This window comes from Somniosus microcephalus, chromosome 10 (assembly GCF_052327205.1).
Source record: "Somniosus microcephalus isolate GS21.2 chromosome 10, FLI_Smic_1.0, whole genome shotgun sequence".
Lineage (NCBI taxonomy): Eukaryota > Metazoa > Chordata > Chondrichthyes > Squaliformes > Somniosidae > Somniosus > Somniosus microcephalus.
This window is the reverse complement of record NC_140996.1, coordinates 150,009,229-150,028,761: the sequence shown is the minus strand read 5'-3', so window position 1 is coordinate 150,028,761 and position 19,533 is coordinate 150,009,229. Positions and strand designations below refer to the sequence as shown.

At 46.2% G+C, this 19,533-nt stretch overlaps 1 protein-coding gene across 1 annotated transcript in view; it reads left to right on the top strand.

Moving 5' to 3' along the window:
* The window catches only part of slc67a2 (solute carrier family 67 member 2), a 79,524-nt gene that overhangs the window by 56,293 nt on the left and 3,698 nt on the right, over positions 1-19,533 (top strand). Inside the window, exon 5 of the mRNA XM_085998960.1 lies at positions 962-1,171. Coding sequence (XP_085855086.1) covers positions 962-1,171 — 210 coding nt within the window. The remainder of the gene's footprint in view (positions 1-961; positions 1,172-19,533) is intronic.

The following is a 19,533-nucleotide window of genomic DNA, read 5'->3' as shown; positions in this document are numbered from 1 at the left end:
CCACTCAGCAGTGCTGCTGAGATGAACAGGCTAGTCACGTGCACGATTGAACCTGTATCTCCATCTCGTAAATAGTCGTATAATTGAAATTGTTAAGAACATAAGAACATAAGAAGTAGGAGCAGGAGTAGGCCATACGGCCCCTCGGGCCTGCTCCGCCATTCAATAGGATCATGGCTGATCCGAATCTAGACTCACGTCCACTTCCCTGCCCTCTCCCCGTAACCCCTAATTCCCTTATCTGCTAGGAAACTATCTCCATTTTAAATTTATTTAATGTTGCAGCTTCCACAGCTCTCTGGGGTAGCAAATTCCATAGATTTACTACCCTCGGAGTGAAGAAGTTTCTCCTCATCTCAGTTTTGAAAGGGCAGCCCCTTATTCTTAGATTATGCCCCCTAGTTCTAGTCTCACCCATCAGTGGAAACATCCTCACCGCATCCACCCGATCAAGCCCCCTCACAATCTTTTATGTTTTGATAAGATCGCCTCTCATTCTTCTGAACTCCAATGAGTAGAGTCCCAACCTACTCAACCTTTCCTCATACGTCAACCCCCTCATCTCCGGAATCAACCGAGTGAACCTTCTCTGAACCGCCTCGAGAGCAAGTATATCTTTTCTTAAATATGGAAACCAAAACTGCACGCAGTATTCCAGGTGTGGCCTCACCAATACCCTGTATAACTGCAGCAAGACTTCCCTGTTTTTATACTCCATCCCCCTCGCAATAAAAGCCAAGATTCCATTGGCCTTCCTGATCACCTGCTGCACCTGCATACTAACTTTTTGTGTTTCATGCACCAGGACCCCCAGATCCCTTTGTACTGTAGCACTTTGCAGTTTCTCTCCATTTAGATAATAACTTGCTCTTTGATTTTTTCTGCCAAACACAATTGTCTCCTTGTATTGTTTAATATCTTTGTGTCCTCTTGACTTGGTATATTTATTCTGTACCTCCAGGTATCTTCAAGCACACTCAGTCCATTTCGAAAGCTCTTCTGTCAGACCTGATTCCTGAGCATGAACGCCCCCAAGTGATGGGAAGGTTTAGTGCAGCTTCTAGTGTGGGATTCATCCTGGGCCCTGTACTCAGTGGATATCTTGTTGAGCTGGATGGGGGTTTCTACACGACTTCCTTCATTTGCTGTTTCATTTTCTTTGTAAATGCAGGTATGTTTTCCTCTGTGCAGAATATGGGTACATTCATTGAGTATATTTCCAATTAAAATATCATTTTTTGCCTCATCTGCTTTGCAGTTTTTTGTGCCAGAAAGATCCCTTACAGCATTTCCCCAAAATATTCAGGTTCAATCAAGTGAACTTCTACAAAAAAGGGATAGTGACTGAGAATATCATTGAGGTATTGGATGTGTATCAAGTAGGAGCTTTCTGCTGTTTGTCTTGAGGACTTGCATCATTTGTGTGGGGTGAACATCACTTGTGTAGCTACTGTAGACGACAGAGATGCTAGAAACAAAATTATTCCCATCTATTAGAACATGGCATTTCCTGTTGTCAGATATTGCCTGGGAGTTAGAAAGTCATGGGTTCCAACTACACTGCACCACTTGAGCGCATAATCATAGGCTGACACTTCAGTGCCCTGAAAGTGGCAGTTCTACATAGTCAGAGATGCCGCCTTTTAGATGAGATGTTAAAGCGAGGCCCCATCTGCCTATTCAGGTGAACATTAAAGATCCAATGGCCCTATTTGAAGAGGAGCATATGAGTTGTCCCAGTGTCCTAGTTAACACTTATCCCTCAACCAACACCACTAAAATCAGTTTAACCATAGAATTATAGAACAGTACAACATAGAAGGAGGCCATTCAGCCCATTGAGTCTGCGCTGGCTCTTTCGAAGAGCAATCCAGTTAGTCCCACTCCCCTGCTCTTTCCCCATATCCCTGCAATTTTTATCCTTCAATTATTTATTCAATTCCCTTTTGAAGGCTACTATTGAATCTGTATCCACCACTCTATCAGGCAGTGCATTCCAAATCCTAACCACACGTTGCATAATAAAGTTTTTTCTCATGTCACCTCTGGTTCTTTTGCCAATCACCTTAAATCTGTGCCCTCTTGTTACCGACCCTATAACCATTGGGTCAATAACCTTTAATGTTCACTTGAATAGGCAGATGGTGCCTCGGTTTAACATTTCGTCTAAAAGGCAGCATCTCTGACTATGTAGAACTGGAAACAGTTTCTCTTCATTTCCTCTATCTAAATCCTTCATGATTTTAAACACCTCTATCAAATCTCCTCTTAGCCTTCTCTGCTCTAAGGAGAACAACCCCAGTTTCTCCAGTCTATCTGCGTAACTGTATTTCCCTCATCCCTGGAACCATTCTAGTAAATCTCTTCTGTACCCTCTCCAAAGCCTTCGCATCCTTCCTAGTGTGTGGTGTCCAGAATTGGACACAATATTCTAGCTGGAGTTAAACTAATGTTTTATATAGGCTTAGCAGAACTTCCTATCTTTTGTACTCTATGCCTCTGCTTATAAAGACCAGAATCCCATATGCTTTATTAGTTGTTTTATTAACCTGTCCTGCCACCTTCAAGGATTTGTGCACAAGCACCCCCAGGTCTCTCTGTTCTTGCACCCCCTTTAAAATTGTACCATTTAGTGTGTAATGATACTTTATCTCCATGCTGTTTGTAGGACCCTGCTGTACACAAAATTGGCTGCCCTGTTGGCATAACAACAGTGACTACCCTTCAAAAGTAATTATTTGGTTACAAAGCACGATGCGACGTACGGGGGGCTATTTGAATGCAAGTTTGTTTGTTCTTGCATAAGCTGGGCATTCTGCATCCCAGGTGGCTCTAATGCATACATGTGAGTAAATTGGCAGCATTTACCTGTAGATGATGCATTCCATAACTGAAGATGATATTCTAACCTGCAAGTGATAATGGCATGAGTAGGTTATCTCTTGCTTTAAGTGGGATAATCTGTGTATCCCAATTTTCAAAGCACAAGTAAAGGTGTTGACAAACTAGTTTCAAATGTCTAAATATAGCCACTTCAAAGTGAGTTCAAGTTAGCTGATCTGCATCTGATTTAACGAGGATTTCTGGAACACCAGAGGTATTACGGAGTATTGTATAAATGTGGCTGCCTCATGCTTTAGAATGAAGGTTCTCGCCAAGTAATTTTCAACATGTAAAGGAGACAAGTGAATAGAACCATAGATGTATACAACACAGAAGGAGACCATTTGGTCCATCGTGTCTGGAATAACCTGAAACTGATCCCACTGCTCTGCTATATCCCCATATACCTGTAATTTCTTCTGCTTCAAATATTTATCTACACTACCTTAAATAATTTACATGTTCCAACAATGCTCTGCATAAAGACATTTCTCCTCATCTCTCTCCTTACTCTTTTAGTGACAATTTTAAATTGACGACCCCTCACCAGACTCCTCATTATTTGCAGCTGTTTTTTCTTATTCCCGTTTAATCCTTTCAATCTCCCTTTTCATCGTGCCATTACACTTTCTATATTCCTCATCATTTAAAAAAAATATTTTTAGCCCTAATTTTAAGTTTCAGTTTAATTTTAATCTCACTATTTATCCATGGAAGTCTGTACTCCTGTTTCACCTTGTAGGAATATATTTATTTTGTACTTTTATCTCATATTTCTGAAAATTTCCCACTGTTGATCTGTCATCTTGTTTGCTATTATTTTCTGCCCAAATAATTTGGGCCATATTCCCTTTTATCTCAGTGAACTTTCTTTTCCCAGGCCAACACCCTTATCTTTAACTCTTCATTATCCTTTTCTAATTTTACATTATGTGTGGTCGCTAATGCCCACTTGTCCTCCTACTGTCACATCCCACTTCATTTCCCAGAAGTAATTCCAGCAATGCTTTTTTTTGGTCCAGAAACATATTGATCCAAGAAGCAGTCTTCAATGGATTCTAAAAGGTGTTCCCCAGCTTAACACATGCATTATCTTTAGAATCATAGAAATTTACAGCACAGAAGGAGGCCATTCAGCCCATCGTGTCTGTGCCGGCCAAAAGAGAGCTATCCAGTCTAATCCCACTTTCCAGCTCTTGGTCCGTAGCCTTGCAGGTTACGGCACTTCAAGTGCATATCCAAGTACTTTTTAAATGTGATGAGGGTTTCTGCCTCTCCCACCCTTTCAGGCAGTGCGTTCCAGACCCCCACCACCCTCTGGGTGAAAATATTTCTCCTCAACTCCCCTCTAATCCTTCTACCAATTACTTTAAATCTATGCTCCCTGGTTATTGACCTCTCTGCTAAGGGAAATAGGTGCTTCCTATCTACTCTATCTAGGCCCCTCATAATTTTATACACCTCAATTAAGTCTCACCTCTGTTCCAAAGAAAACAACCCCAGCTTATCCAATTTTTCCTCATAGCTAAAATTCTCCAGTCTTGGCAACATCTTCGTGAATCTCCTCCATACCCTCTCTAGTGCAATCACATCTTTCCTGTAATGTGGTGGCCAGAACTGTACGTAGTACACTAGCTGTGGCCTAACTAGTGTTTTATACAGTTCTAGCATAACCTCTCTGCTCTTATATTCTGTGCCTCAGCTAATAAAGAAAAGTATCCCATATGCCTTCTTAACCACCTTGTCTACCTTCAGGGATCTGTGGACATGCACTCCAAGGTCCCCCTGTTCCTCTACATTTCTCAGTATCCTACCATTTATTGTGTATTCCCTTGCCTTGTTAGCCCTCCCCAAATGCATTACCTCATACGTGTCCAGATTAAATTCAATTTGCCACTTTTGCCAGGAGGTAGTGGAGATACTGGATGAGATAAAAATTGATAGAGGAGGTACTGGAAAGGCTGGCTGTACTTAAAGTTGATAAGACTGAGTGCGCATCATCAAAGAGTGCTGTGAGTTTGGGAAAGTGTGAGAGTTCTTTAATTGTTATTTCTCTTTAAATCATTCTTGATAAGATTACTTAAGCAGTTTAAGTAAAGGGGAAAAGTTAAATATTTGGGATTCTGTTGGTTTAAGAAGAGTAAAACAAGGTTACACTGCAGTAGGAGTAAATTGGCACAGCAGGCAGTGGAAACCAGTTTTCTAACCAATCAGCAGGGGTGACTCATTTGGCTGTAAACAAACAAACAGTATAAAAAGACCAGTCCTAGTGCGAGCAAGCACTGAGTGCGAGTCATCAAAGAGTGCTGAGAGTTTGGGTAAGTGTGAGTTAGGGTAAGTGGGGTGTTAGGTGCTCTTTTCAAACTTTAACTCTGGGTTGTAGTTAATAAGGCCTTTCTGGTGCAGAATGACTTGGTAAACCATTTAACTGGTGTAACTAGAGGGATTGATTTAATTTAAATCCAATTAATTAAAGGGGATAATAGCATCTAAAATCGGGCAGAGGGTGTCCATAACTAACAATAAAAAATTTAATAAATTACATAGAATGGAGCAGGTGATGTGTTACTGTTGCGAAATGTGGGAGCCGGTGGACCCCATTGAGGCTCACGGTGATTACGCCTGTGACAAGTGTCTGCTGCTACAGGAACTCCAGCTCCGTGTTGATGAGCTGGAGTCTGAGCTTCAGACACTGCGACACATCAGGGAGGGGGAGAAGTACCTGGACTCTGTATCAGGAGGTGGTCACACCTATGAAGTTAATTAATTCAGATGTAGCCCATGGTCTGGGACAGGACGGTGTGACTACGAGTGAGGCAGGTACGGGGATCCAGGAGGTAGAGCTGGAGGAGCCGCAGCCCTTGCTCTTGTCCAACAGGTTCGACGTTCTTACTCCCTGTGGGGACAGGAGCAGGGACTGCAGGGAGGATGAGCAACCTGGCCACAGCACCGTGGAACAGGGGGCCATTCAAGAGGGGGGAGTAAATAGAAATGTTGTAGTGGTAGGGGATAGTATTATTAGGGGGATAGATAGAGTTCTCTGCAGCCGAGAGCGAGAGTCCCGAAGGCTGTGTTGCCTACCCAGTGCCAGGGTTAAGGACATCTCCTCTGGGCTGGAAAGAAACTTGCAGTGGGAGGGGGTGGATCCAGTTGTCGTGCTCCATGTTGGTACAAACGACGTAGATAGGACTAGGAAGCCGGTTCTGTTAAAAGAGTATGAGCAGCTAGGGGTCACATTAAAAAAACAGAACCTCAAGGGTAATAATCTCTGGATTATTACCTGAGCCACGAGCGAATTTGGCTAGGACAAATAAAATTAGAGAGTTAAATGCGTGGCTCAAAGACTGGTGTGGGAGAAATGGGTTTTGCTTCCTGGGACACTGGCACCAGTACTGGGGCAGGAGGGAGCTGTTCCGTTGGGATGGGCTTCACTTGGCCAGTGCTGGGACTAGAGTCCTGGCGGATCATATAACTAGGGCTGTAGAGAGGGCTTTAAACTAACTAGTGGGGGGGAGGTTCCTAGAGAGCAAATAATAAAAATGACAACAGAGAAGGTCATAGACTTAGGTAGCAGTGGGGAAATTAAAAACCAGAGCGTGTCGGGAAGGGGCAGAAGGTATGGAGTAAAAGGTAAAGTAATAAAAAGGGCAAAAGCAGGAACTAAGTGTCACAAAACATATTTGAAAGTTCTCTATTTGAATGCACGTAGCATTCGTAACAAAATAGACGAGTTAATGGCACAAATAACTACATATGGGTATGATCTTGTGGCCATTACAGAAACATGGCTGCAGGGTGACAATGCCTGGGAATTATACATACCAGGTTATTTAACGATCAGGAAGGACAGGCAGGAAGGAAGGGGAGGTGGGGTGGCTATGTTAATAAAGGAAGGAATCACTATAATACAGCGAAATGATATTGGGTCAAAAGATCAGGATAATGAAACAGTTTGGGTGGAGGTAAGGAATAATAAGGGGAAAAAAACACTAGTGGGCGTAATCTATAGGCCTCCGAACAGTTGCAACTCTGTTGGACGGAGTATCAATCAGGAAATAGTTGAGGCTTGTAATAAGGGAACATCTATAATTATGGGGGATTTTAACTATCATATTAATTGGACAAATCAAATTGGACAGGGCTGCCTTGAGGATGAGTTCATTGAGTGTATTAGGGATGGGTTTCTTGAGCAGTATGTAACTGAACCGACCAGGGGGCAAGCAACCTTAGATCTGGTCCTGTGTAACGAGACAGGATTGATTAAAAATGTCCTCGTAAAGGATCCCCTTAGAATGAGTGACCATAACATGGTTGAATTCCATATTCAATTAGAGGGTGAGAAGGTTGGATCTCAAACAAGCGTGCTAAGCTTGAATAAAGGAGACTATGAAGGTATGAGAGCGGAATTGAGTAGAGTGGATTGGGAAAATAGATTAAAGGGTAAGACGATACATGATCAGTGGTGTACATTTAAGGAGTTATTTTACAACTTCCAAAAAATATATATTCCACTGAGAAGAAAAGGGTGTAAAAGAAAAGACAGCCATCCGTGGCTAAGTAAAGATATTAAGGATAGTATTCGACTAAAAACAAGGGCATATAAGGTAGCCAAATCTAGTGGGAGGATAGAGGATTGGGAAAACTTTAAAAGACAGCAAAAAATAACAAAAAGATTGATTAAGAAAGGGAAGATAGATTATGAAAGTAAATTAGCAAAAAATATAAAAACAGATAGTAAGAGTTTTTATAGTTATATAAAAAGAAAAAGGGTGGCTAAAGTAAATGTTGGTCCCTTAGAGGATGAGACCGGGAAATTAATGGTGGGAAATATGGAGATGGCAAAAACACTGAATATTTTGTATCAGTCTTTACAGTAGAGGACACTAAGAATATCCCAACACTGGACAAACAGGGGGCTATAGAGGGGGAGGAGCTAAACACGATAAAAATCACTAAGGAAGTGGTACTCGGTAAAATAATGGGACTCAAGGCGGATAAATCACCTGGACCTGATGGCTAACATCCTAGGGTCTTGAGGGAAGTGGCGGTAGGGATTGTGGATGCATTGGTAATAATTTTCCAAAACTCCCTGGACTCAACAAAGGTCCCGGCAGACTGGAAAACTGCTAATGTAACACCCTTATTTAAAAAGGGCAGTAGACAGAAGGCTGGAAACTATAGACCGGTTAGCCTAACATCTGTGGTAGGTAAAATTTTGGAGTCCATTATTAAGGAGACAGTAACAGGACATTTGGATAAACATAATTTAATAGGACAAAGTCAGCATGGTTTTATGAAGGGGAAGTCATGTTTGACAAATTTGCTGGAGTTCTTTGAGGAAGTAACATATAGGGTGGATAAAGGGGAACCAGTGGACGTAGTGTATTTAGACTTCCAAAAGGCATTTGACAAGGTGCCACACAAAAGATTATTGCTTAAGATAAAAAATCACGGGATTGGGGGTAATATTCTGGCATGGGTAGAGGATTGGCTATCTAACAGAAGGCAGAGAGTTGGGATAAATGGTTAATTCTCAGACTGGCAATCAGTAACTAGTGGTGTTCCGCAGGGGTCAGTGCTGGGTCCCCAACTCTTTACAATCTATATTAACGATTTGGAGGAGGGGACCGAGTGTAACATATCAAAGTTTGCAGATGATACTAAGATGGGAGGGAAAGTAGTGAGTGAGGAGGACATAAAAAACCTTCAAGGGGACATCGACAGGCTAAGTAAGTGGGCAGAGATTTGGCAGATGGAATACAATACTGGAAAGTGTGAGGTTATGCACTTTGGCAGGAAAAATCGTAGAGCAAGTTATTATCTTAATGGCAAGAAACTGGAAAGTACTGAAGTACAAAGGGATCTGGGGGTCCTGGTGCACGAAACTCAAAAGGTTCGTATGCAGGTGCAGCAAGTGATTAAGAAGGCCAATGGAATGTTGGCTTTCATTGCTCGGGGGATAGAATATAAAAATAGGGAGTTATTGCTTCAGTTGTAGAAGGTATTGGTGAGACCGCACCTGGAATACTGCATACAGTTTTGGTGTCCATACTTAAGAAAAGACATACTTGCTCTCGAGTCAGTACAAAGAAGGTTCACTCGGTTAATCCCGGGGATGAGGGGATGGACATACGAGGAGAGGTTGAGTAGATTAAGACTCTACTCATTGGAGTTCAGAAGAATGAGAGGTAATCTTATTGAAACATATAAGATTGTGAAGGGGTTGGATCGGGTGGATGCGGGATGTTCCCGATGATGGGTGAAACTAGAACTAGGTGGCATAGTCTTAGAATAAGGGGCTGCTCTTTCAAAACTGAGATGAGGAGGAACTACTTCACTCAGAGGGTGGTAGGTCCATGGAATATGCTGCCCCAAAAAGCTGTAGAAGCTACATCATTACATAAATTTAAAACAGAAATAGACAGTTTCCTAGAAGTAAAGGGAATTAAGGGTTACGGGGAGCGGGCAGGAATTTGGACATGAGTCTAGGTTCGGATCGGACATGGCCCTGTGGGTAGCGGAGTGGGCCCAGGGGCCGTGTAGCCTGATTCTGCTCCTATTTCGTGTGTCTAATTCTGTTAGATTCAGGAGATGGTTCTGTGATAGTAGATTGGCGGTTAGGATCAGATCTGCCATGATCTTATTGAATGGCGGAGCAGGCTCGAGGGGCCGATTGGCCTACTCCTACTCCTGCTCCTATTTCTTATGTTCTTATTAAGACACCAGGACCAGATGGGATGCATCCTAGGACGCTGAGAGAAGTTAAGGAGGAAATCGCGGAGGTACTGGCCATAATATTCCAATCCACCTTAGATACTGGGGTGGTGCCAGTGGACTGAAGAATTGCAAATGTTACACCCTTGTTCAAAAAGGGTGTAAAGGCTAAACCTAGCAACTACAGGCCAGTCAGTTTAACCTCGGTAGTGGGGAAACTTTTAGAAACGATAATCAGGGACAAAGTTAACAGTCACTTGGACTAGTGCGGATTAATTAAGGAAAGCCAGCACAGATTTGTTAAAGGCAAATCATGTTTAACTAACTTGATCGAGTTTTTTGATGAGGTAACAGAGAGGGTTGATGAGGGCAATGCGGTTGACGTGGTGTACATGGACTTCCAAAAAGCGTTTGATAAAGTGCCGCATAATAGGCTTACCAGCAAAGTTGAAGCCCATGGAATAAAAGGGACAGTGGCAGCATGGATATGAAATTGGCTAAGTGACAGGAAACAGAGAGTAGTGGTGAACGGTTGTTTTTCAGACTGGAGGAAGGTATACAGTGGTGTTTCCCAGGGGTCGATTCTAGGATCACTGCTTTTCTTGATATGTATTAATGACTTGGACTTGGGAGGGGTGTACAGGGCACAATTTCAAAATTTACAGATGATACAAAACTTGGAAGTACAGGTAGACTACCCTTTATCCGAACTTCCGAAAACCAAAACCCTCTAAAAACCGAAGGTTTTTTCGTTCAGCGTAAGTCGTGCGCACAACCCCCCGCCGACCCCCCCGCGGACCCCGACCCCCACCGACTTACGCTGAGTGTCAGCGTAAGTCGTGCGCACGACCCCCCGCCGACCCCGACCCCGACCCCCCCCGCGGACCACCCCGCCGGCCCCGACCCCCCCGCCGACCCCCCCGCGGACCCCGCCGGCCCCGACCCCCCCGCGGACCCCCGCCGACTTACGCTGATCGTCAGCGTAAGTCGTGCGCACGACCCCCTGCCGACCCACCTTCCGAAATCCGAAATTCTCCGAAAACCGAAACACGGCTGGTCCCGAGGTTTTCGGATAAAGGATAGTCTACCTGTATAGTGAACAGTGAGGAGGCTAGTGACAGACTTCAAGAAGATATAGACAGGCTGGTGAAATGGGCTGACACGCGGCAGATGAAATTTAACACAGAAAAGTGCAAAGTGATACATTTTGGTAGTGATATACCTATCAATTCATTCCATGAAAAGCGACGAGTTAAGATAGTAACTATAGGTTTTTATTGGCTAAATAACAGAGCCCACCCTCGTGGGTGATCGGTTCCAACAAGGAAGAATACTAGCCAAGCGGTCACCTTTATACCTGGGCAAGCAGGCGGAGCCATGGGCGGAGCCAGCTGAGGTATGCCTAGGTATAACAGCGTGCGTGGCAAGAGGTAACCTTGTGTAGTGATAACAACAGTGTAAACAGTGATAACAACAGTGTAACAATAGTGAATGGCTGTGAACGATGACAGTGGTTTACCACATTCACCCCTTGTTTAAAATTGAGTCTGGCGGGGTGAAGTGTACTACCAGTTCGTGTATGTCAGTCTATCAGGAGGCCTTGTAAGCCTTTCTGACCGGCGCAGCAGCGGCGGCGGTGGTGCATTATCCGATGTTAATGCTGGTGTCTGCGTGGCTGACGAAGGCCCCTGGGGCTCCGGCATGCCGCCTACCGGAGCTGGATTTGGGGGAGTGGTGGGGGATAACGGTGGTGTCTCAGGGGTGCCCGAGGGTGCGAGGTCTCGCAAGGAGACTGTGTCCTCCCGCCCGTCTGGGTATTCCACTTAGGCATACTGGGGGTTGGCGTGCAGGAGGTTCACCCTCTTGACCAGGGGGGTCCGTTTTATGGGTCCTCACGTGCTTCGGCAGCAGGACGGGCCCCGGAGAAGTCAGCCATGTTGGTAGCGAGGTTCCCGTAGTCGACTTCCTGGGGAAAACGAACATTTGCTCATGAGGTGTGGCGTTAATGGCGGTACAAAGCAGTGACCGGATGGAATGGAGCGCTGCCGGGAGGACTTCCTGCCAGCGAGAGGTTGGGAGGCCCTTAGACTTTAGGGCTAAGAGGACGGCCTTCCAAACTGTCGCGTTCTCTCTTTCCACCTGGCCGTTCCCCCGGGGGTTGTAGCTGGTGGTCCTGCTCGCAGCAATACCTCTCGCGAGCAGGAACTGGCGAAGTTCCTCGCTCATGAAGGATGAGCCCCGGTCGCTATGTATATAGTTCGGGAACCCGAACAAGGCGAAGAGGTCGTTCAGGCATTTGATGACCGTGGTACTGGTCATGTCTGGGCAGGGGATGGCGAAGGGGAAACGGGAGTACTTGTCAATAATGTTGAGGAAGTACACATTACGGTCAGAGGACGGGAGGGGCCCCTTAAAATCGATGCTCAAGCGCTCGAAGGGGCGGGTGGCCTTGATCAGGCTTGCTCTGTCCGGCCTATAGAAATGCGGTTTGCATTCGGCACAGACTTGGCAGTTCCTGGTCATGGTCCTGACCTCCTCGATGGAGTAGGGCAGGTTGCGGGCCTTAATGAAGTGGTAAAGTCTAGTGACCCCGGGGTGGCAGAGGTCGTTGTGGAGGGTCCACAGTCTATCACCTTGCGCGTTGGCGCATGTACCTCGTGATAGAGCATCTGGGGGCTTGTTGAGTTTACCAGGCCGGTACAAGATATCGTACTCGTAGGTGGAGAGCTCAATTCTCCACCTCAAGATCTTGTCGTTCTTGATTTTGCCCCTCAGCTTGTTATTAAACATAAAAGCAACCGAACGCTGGTCGGTGAGGAGGGTAAATCGTTTGCCTGCCAGGTAATGCCTCCAGCGTCGTACCGCTTCCACAATCGCCTGGGCCTCCTTCTCGACAGAAGAGTGTCGGATCTCAGGGCCCTGGAGGGTCCTTGAGAAGAAGGCCACAGGTCTCCCCGCCTGGTTAAGGGTTGCAGCTAGGGCGAAGTCGGATGCATCGCTCTCCACTTGGAAAGGGATGGACTCATCCACTGCGTGCATTGTGGCCTTCGCAATGTCTCCTTTTATGAGGGAGAAGGCTGCGCATGCTTCTGCTGTCAGGGGGAAGGAGGTGGACTTCATGAGGGGTCTGGCTTTGTCCGCGTAATTGGGCACCCATTGGGCATAGTAAGCGAAGAGCCCCAGGGTTCTCTTCAGTGCCTTTTGACAGTGGGGAAGGGGAAGCTCCATGAGGGGGCGCATTCTTTTGGGGTCGGGGCCGATGACTCCGTTCTCTACTACGCAGCCGAGGATGGCAAGGCGCGAGGTGTTAAACACACATTTCTCCTTATTGTAAGTGAGGTTCAGCCGTTGGGCCGTACGGAGGAATTTCTCCAGATTAACATCGTGGTCCTGCTGGTCGTGGCCGCAGATGGTGACGTTATCTAGATAAGGAAACGTGGCCTGCAGCGCGTTCTGGTCAACCATCCGGTCCATCTCCCTTTGGAAGACCGAAACCCCATTGGTGACGCCGAAGGGAACCCTAAGGAAGTGGTAGAGGCGGCCATTCGCCTCGAAGGCGGTATACTGGCGGTCCTCAGGGCGGATAGGGAGTTGGTGATAGGCCGACTTAAGGTCGATGGTGGAGAATACCCGGTACTGTGCAATCTGGTTGACCATGTCAGATATGCGGGGGAGGGGGTATGCGTCCAGCTGGGTGTACCGGTTTATGGTTTGGCTGTAGTCGATGACCAGGCGGTTTTTATTGCCGGTCTTAACGACTACGACCTGGGCACGCCAGGGGCTGGTGCTCCCCTCGATGATGCCCTCCTTCAGGAGACGCTGCACCTCAGAGCTAATAAAAGCTCTGTCCCTGGCGCTGTACCGCCTGCTCTTGGTAGCGACGGGTTTACAGTCGCGGGTGAGGTTAGCGAACAAGGAGGGGGGCGGGACTTTGAGAGTGGAGAGGCCGCAGGTGGTATGCGGGGGGCGGTTTAAAAACTGCTGGTTGTAGACTGTGAGTGGGGGGAGGGGTCCACCGTATGCCAAAGTGACACTTTGGAGGTGGCATTGGAAATCCAGCCCTAGTAGGACGGCAGCGCAGAGCTGGGGCAGGACGAGAAGTTTAAAGTTTTTATATTCCGTGCCCCTAACCGACAGGGTCACCACACAGTATCCGCTGACGTCTGTTGAATGGGACTTCGACGCCATCGAGATCCGATGGCGCGTTGGCCGGACAGTGAGGGAGTAGCAGCGCACCGTGTCTGGGTGAATAAAACTCTCCGTGCTCCCGCTGTCGAACAGGCAGGTCGTGGCGTGGCCGTTTACCTCGATGTCCATCATGGACCTGGACAGATGATGCGGGAGAGCTTGGTCAAGCGTGACGGAGGCCAGTGTATGGCTGAGTGAGCTGCTGTCGTCGGCAGGTGAGGCGGTGGTCGGGTCTGGAGACAACATGGCGGCCGAGTGCGGCGAACAAAATGGCGGAGAAGATGGCCGCCCCCACGACTCACATGAGGCACTGCTGGCGCCTGTGGCCTTGATCAAAGATGGCCGCCCCCACAACTCACTTAGGCACTGCTGGCGTCTGTGGCCTTGATCAAAGATGGCCGCCCCCACAACTCACATGAGGCACTGCTGGCGTCTGTGGCTTATCCTCTGCAGGCGTTCGCGAAGTGGCCTTTTTTTCTGCAGCCGGAGCAGGTCGCGTTCCTTGCAGGGCAGTGCGTCCTTTGATGTCTCGCCTGGCCACAGAAATAGCAGCTGGCGGCCCGATCGCGGGGCTCCGCTGCCGCAGCAGGTCCCGGGGGTGGCGGTCCCGATCGATTCCGGGACACCGACGCCGTAGTAGGTAGGTCCCAGGGGCGGCGGTGTGAGGGGTATTGCGGCTGGAGTCGGGCCCGAGTCCCACGGTCGCGCAGCACTGTACCCGGAGTACACCTCGAGGTCCCGATGGGCCACTTCCAGGGAGCGAGCGAGGGCTGTAGCTGCTTTCAAGTCGAGGTCCTTTGATTCAAGCAGTCTTTGCCGTGAGTAGTCGGACCGAAGGCCTTTCACGAAGGCATCACGGATATTTCTTTCAGCATGTTGTGCAGCCGATACAGCTTTAAAGTCACAGTCCCTGCCGAGTGTTTGTAGCGCCCGTAAAAATTCATCTACAGACTCTCCTGGCTGTTGCGAGCGGGATCTTGGGAGATGTCTGGCATACATTGAATTTACTGGGCTCCGGTACTGCTCTTTTAGCAGGTCGAGGGCCTCCTTGTATGTATCAAGGTCCCGGATGAGTGCAAATACTTTAGGGCTCACCTGGGCGGTCAGAACTCTTAGTTTGTTGGCTTCCGATGGCATGCCGGAGGCTACCAGGTAGGATTCAAAGCAGCTCAGCCAGTGATCGAAGTCGAGGGCTGAATTCGCTGCCTGTGGGTTTAGATCCAGGTACGGCAGTCGGAGGGCTCGCAGCCAAGTCGGCTGCTGGGGCTGGTCAGTCATTTCAAAATTTAGCCAATAAAATTGATATACCTATCAATTCATTCCATGAAAAGCGACGAGTTAAGATAGTAACTATAGGTTTTTATTGGCTAAATAACAGAGCCCACCCTCGTGGGTGATCGGTTCCAACAAGGAAGAATACTAGCCAAGCGGTCACCTTTATACCTGGGCAAGCAGGCGGAGCCATGGGTGGAGTCAGCTGAGGTATGCCTAGGTATAACAGCGTGCGTGGCAAGAGGTAACCTTGTGTAGTGATAACAACAGTGTAAACAGTGATAACAACAGTGTAACAATAGTGAACGGTTGTGAACGATAACAGTGGTTTACCACAGGTAGGAAGAACGAGGAGAGGCAATATAAACTAAAGGGTGCAATCCTAAAGCGGGTGCATGAACAGAGAGACCTGGGGGTAAATATGCACAAATCATTGAAGGTGGCAGTACAGGTGGAGAAAGCGGTTAAAAAGCATATGGATCCTGGGCTTCATAAATAGAGGCATAGAGTGCAAAAGCAAGGAAGTTATGATGAACCTTTATAAAACACTGGTTCAGCCTCAACTGGAGTATTGTGTCCAATTCTGGGCACCGCACTTTAGGAAGGATGTGAAGGCCTTAGAGAGGGTGCAGAAAAGATGTACAAGAATGGTTCCAGGGATGAGGGTCTTCAGTTATGTGGATAGACTGAAGAAGCTGGGGTTGTTCTCCTTAGAGCAGAGAAGGTTGAGAGGAGATTTGATAGAGGTGTTCAAAATTGTGAGGGGTCTTGACAGGGTAGATAGAGAGAAACTGTTCCCATTAGCAGAAGGGTCGAGAACCAGAGGACACAGATTTAAGGTGATTGGCAGAAGAGCCAAAGGAGACATGAGGAAAATGTTTTTTACGTAGCAAATGGTTGTGATCTGGCATGCACTGCCTGAAAGAGGCAGACTCAATCGTGGCTTTCAAAAGGGAATTCAGTAAGTACATGAAAGAAAAAAATAGCAGGGCTACAAGGAAAGGGCGGGGGGGTGGGACTAGCTGAATTGCTCTTGCAGATCCGGCATGGGCTCGACGGGTCGAATGGCCTCCTTCTGTGCTGTAACCATTCTATGATTCTGCCCACCTGACCAGTCCATTGATACCTTCCTGCAGTCTACAGCTTTCTTCCTCATTATCAACCACACGGCCAATTTTTGTATAATCTGCAAACTTCTTAATCATGCCCCCTACATTGAAGTCTAAATCATTGTATACCACAAAAAGCAGGGGACCTAGTACTGAGCCCTGTGGAACCCCACTGGAAACAGCCTTCCAGTCACAAAAACACCCGTCGACCATTACCCTTTGCGTCCTGCCACTGAGCCAATTTTGGATCCAACTTGCCACTTTCGCTTGGATCCCAAGGGCTTTTTTTTTGACCAACCTGCCATGTGGGACCTTGTCAAAGGCCTTGCCAAAATCCATGTAGACTACATCAAATGCACTAACCTTATCGACCCTCCTCGTTGCCTCCTCAAAAAAATTAAATCAAGTTAGTCAGACACGACCTCCCCTAACAAATCCATGCTGACTGTCCTTGATTAATCTGTGACTTTCTAAATGATGATTTATACTGTCCCTCAGAATTTTTTCCAATAATTTTCCCACCACCGAGGTTAGGCTGACTGGCCTGTATTTACTCGGTCTATCCCTTTGTCCCTTTTTAAACAATGGCACAACATTAGCAGTCCTCCAGTCCTCTGGCACCACACCTGTAGCCAGGGAGGATTGGAAAATGATGGTCCGAGCCTCCACCATTTCCTCCCTTGCCTCTCTTAACAGCCTGGGATACATTTCAACCGGGCCTAGTGATTTATCTACTTTCGAAGATACTAAACCTCGTAATACTTCCTCTCTCTCTTTGTTTATCCCGTCTAATATTTCACACTCCTCCTTAACTACAATGTCTGCATCATCCCTCTCTTCTGTGAAGACAGATGCAAAATATTGATTAAGAACCATACACATGTCTTCCGCCTCCACACAGGTTACCTTTTTGGTCTCTAATAGGCCCTACTCTTTCTTTAGTTATTCTCTTGCTCTTTATGTATTTATAAAGCATCTTTGGGTTTTCCTTGATTTTACTTGCCAATATTTTTTCATGCCCTCTCTTTGCTTTCCTAATTTCCTTTTTCATTTCACCCCTGCACTTTCTATACTCCTCTAGGCTTTCTGTAGTATTGAGCTCTTGGTATTTGACAAAAGCTTCACTTTTTTTCCTTATCCTAACCTGTATGCTCCTTGACAGCCAGGAGGCTCTAGATTTGGGAGTCCCACCCTTTTTCTGTGTGGGAACATATTTGCTCTGGACTCTCACTATCTCCTCCATGAATGCCTCGCACTGCTCTGACACTGATTTACCTTCAAGTAGCTGTTTCCAGTCCACTTTTGCTAAATCACATCTCAGCTTAGTAAAATTGGCCTTTCCCCAATCGAGAACTTTTATACCTGGTCTTTCTTTGTCCTTTTCCATAACTATGCTAAATCTAACTGAATTATGATCACTACCACCAAAATGCTCGCCCACCGATACCCCTTCCACTTGCCAAGCTTCATTCCCTAAAGCTATGTCCAGAACCGCCCCCTCTCTTTTTGGGCTTGTTACGTATTGGCTAAAAAAAAGTTCTCCTGAATGCATTTTAAGAATTCTGTGCCCTCTATTCCTTTTACATTAATTCAATCCCAGTTAATATTAGGGTAGTTAAAATCCCCTACTATTTCTGCTCTATTGTTTTTGCAGTCTATTTTGGGATAGTTAACATCATCCAGTGTTATTGCCCTGTTATTCTTACATATTTCACTGAACTTTCTTACAAATCTTCCTCTACCTCAGGCCCATTATTTTGGTGGCCTGTAATATACACCAAGAATTGTACCATTTCCCTACCTGTTAGGGAATACATATATATATATATATATATATATATATTTTTATATTTTAATAACATAGATTTTAATATGATTAAACTAATGACTGAAAGTGCTGATTATGCTTAAACTGAGAACAAGACCACGTGTAAGACTGCTTGCTGGAGAGAACAAAGACATGGTGTGATGTACCAGATCCAATCACAGCGTGGTAACGTCACATCGGCTGATTTAGCTTAACTAGAGAACAAAGGAATGAGTGATGTACCAGAGATCCAATCAGTGTGATAATGTCAGATCAGCCGATGTAGTTGAACCAACCATGGCTCTGCATGCATGCTGCTGAGCCAATGGTAATAAAGGGGGCGGGTACATTTGCTGTGATCTGCTGCTGTATAAGAACCAGCCATTTTGAACATGCTTGTTAGTAGAACAAAGGAAAGTCAAACATGTAAGTCAGTGCTGCAATAAATCGACTATTTAAAACCTACCACCGGACTCTCAATCTTTTATTTTAGTGCGTTGACCTCAGATTATTGTGGTCCACTGAAATTAACAGATCTAACACTACCTATTCCTTAATTCTATCCAAATGGATCTGTCTTAACGCAACCCCCTAAAACATCCTTTTATTCTAGCCCTGTGAGAGAATCCTTTATTAATTCTGCAACCCATTCCTTTTTTTTCCCCTTGCTAGCGTTTATGTAGCTAACATAGGCCCCATCACTGTTCAGGTGAAGCCCATCAATCCTGCACTCTCATAGGCCACTCTTGTAGACCTCTTTCTTTTCCTCATCTAATATGATTCATAACTCTGCAAAAAAAGTTCTTATTAAACAGTAGGGCTCTCGGGTTATGGAATATGTTGTCACTTTTGAAGGAGTTCAGTACGTTCTGTTATACATATTGATTCAGGTCCATGTCCAGTCCACATCTGCAAACTATGCTCCGAATCAGTCTGGAATGACTGAAAATGGTAAATCAATTGCTAATGATAAAAAACAGTATACACTCTCAGTTTTATAGTAGCCACTAGGCATTCTTAAGAGAAGAAAATATTAGATTTGAACCCAACAAACAATCAATACATCTTTTTATATGAATACTGACAATACTCAGCTCTATCTCTCAGCCGCCTACATCAACCCCAGACAGTTGTTTCTCTCTACCTACTCAAAATTAGGGTCTGGATGAGCCATAACATTCTCAAGCCAAATGTTGACAAACTGAAGCCATCCTCGGCTACCACAACCACTTGCTTTGACTCCATCAAATTTCACCTCGGGTGAAGCTCAGAGGTGCGGAACCTTTGGGCTAGAAATTGGGTTGCTTTGCGCCTCTCGTTAGCGCCCCCGAGGGAGCTAATGGGGCGCAAATGCCCTAGTGCCCGGGCGCAGCACCGCTCACGCCTCCCACAAAATTCAGCAAGAGGTTAGTGGTGGTGGTAACGGGTAGCGCCCCGCACCGCAGCGCTAGCGATGATGACGTCCTTGCCGTGCGCAGCGCCCCGTTTGTGCCCCCTCACCTATCACTGGGCGATATGTGCGACAGGATCGGGGGTGGTTGTGCAGCGGCGATAGCGCAA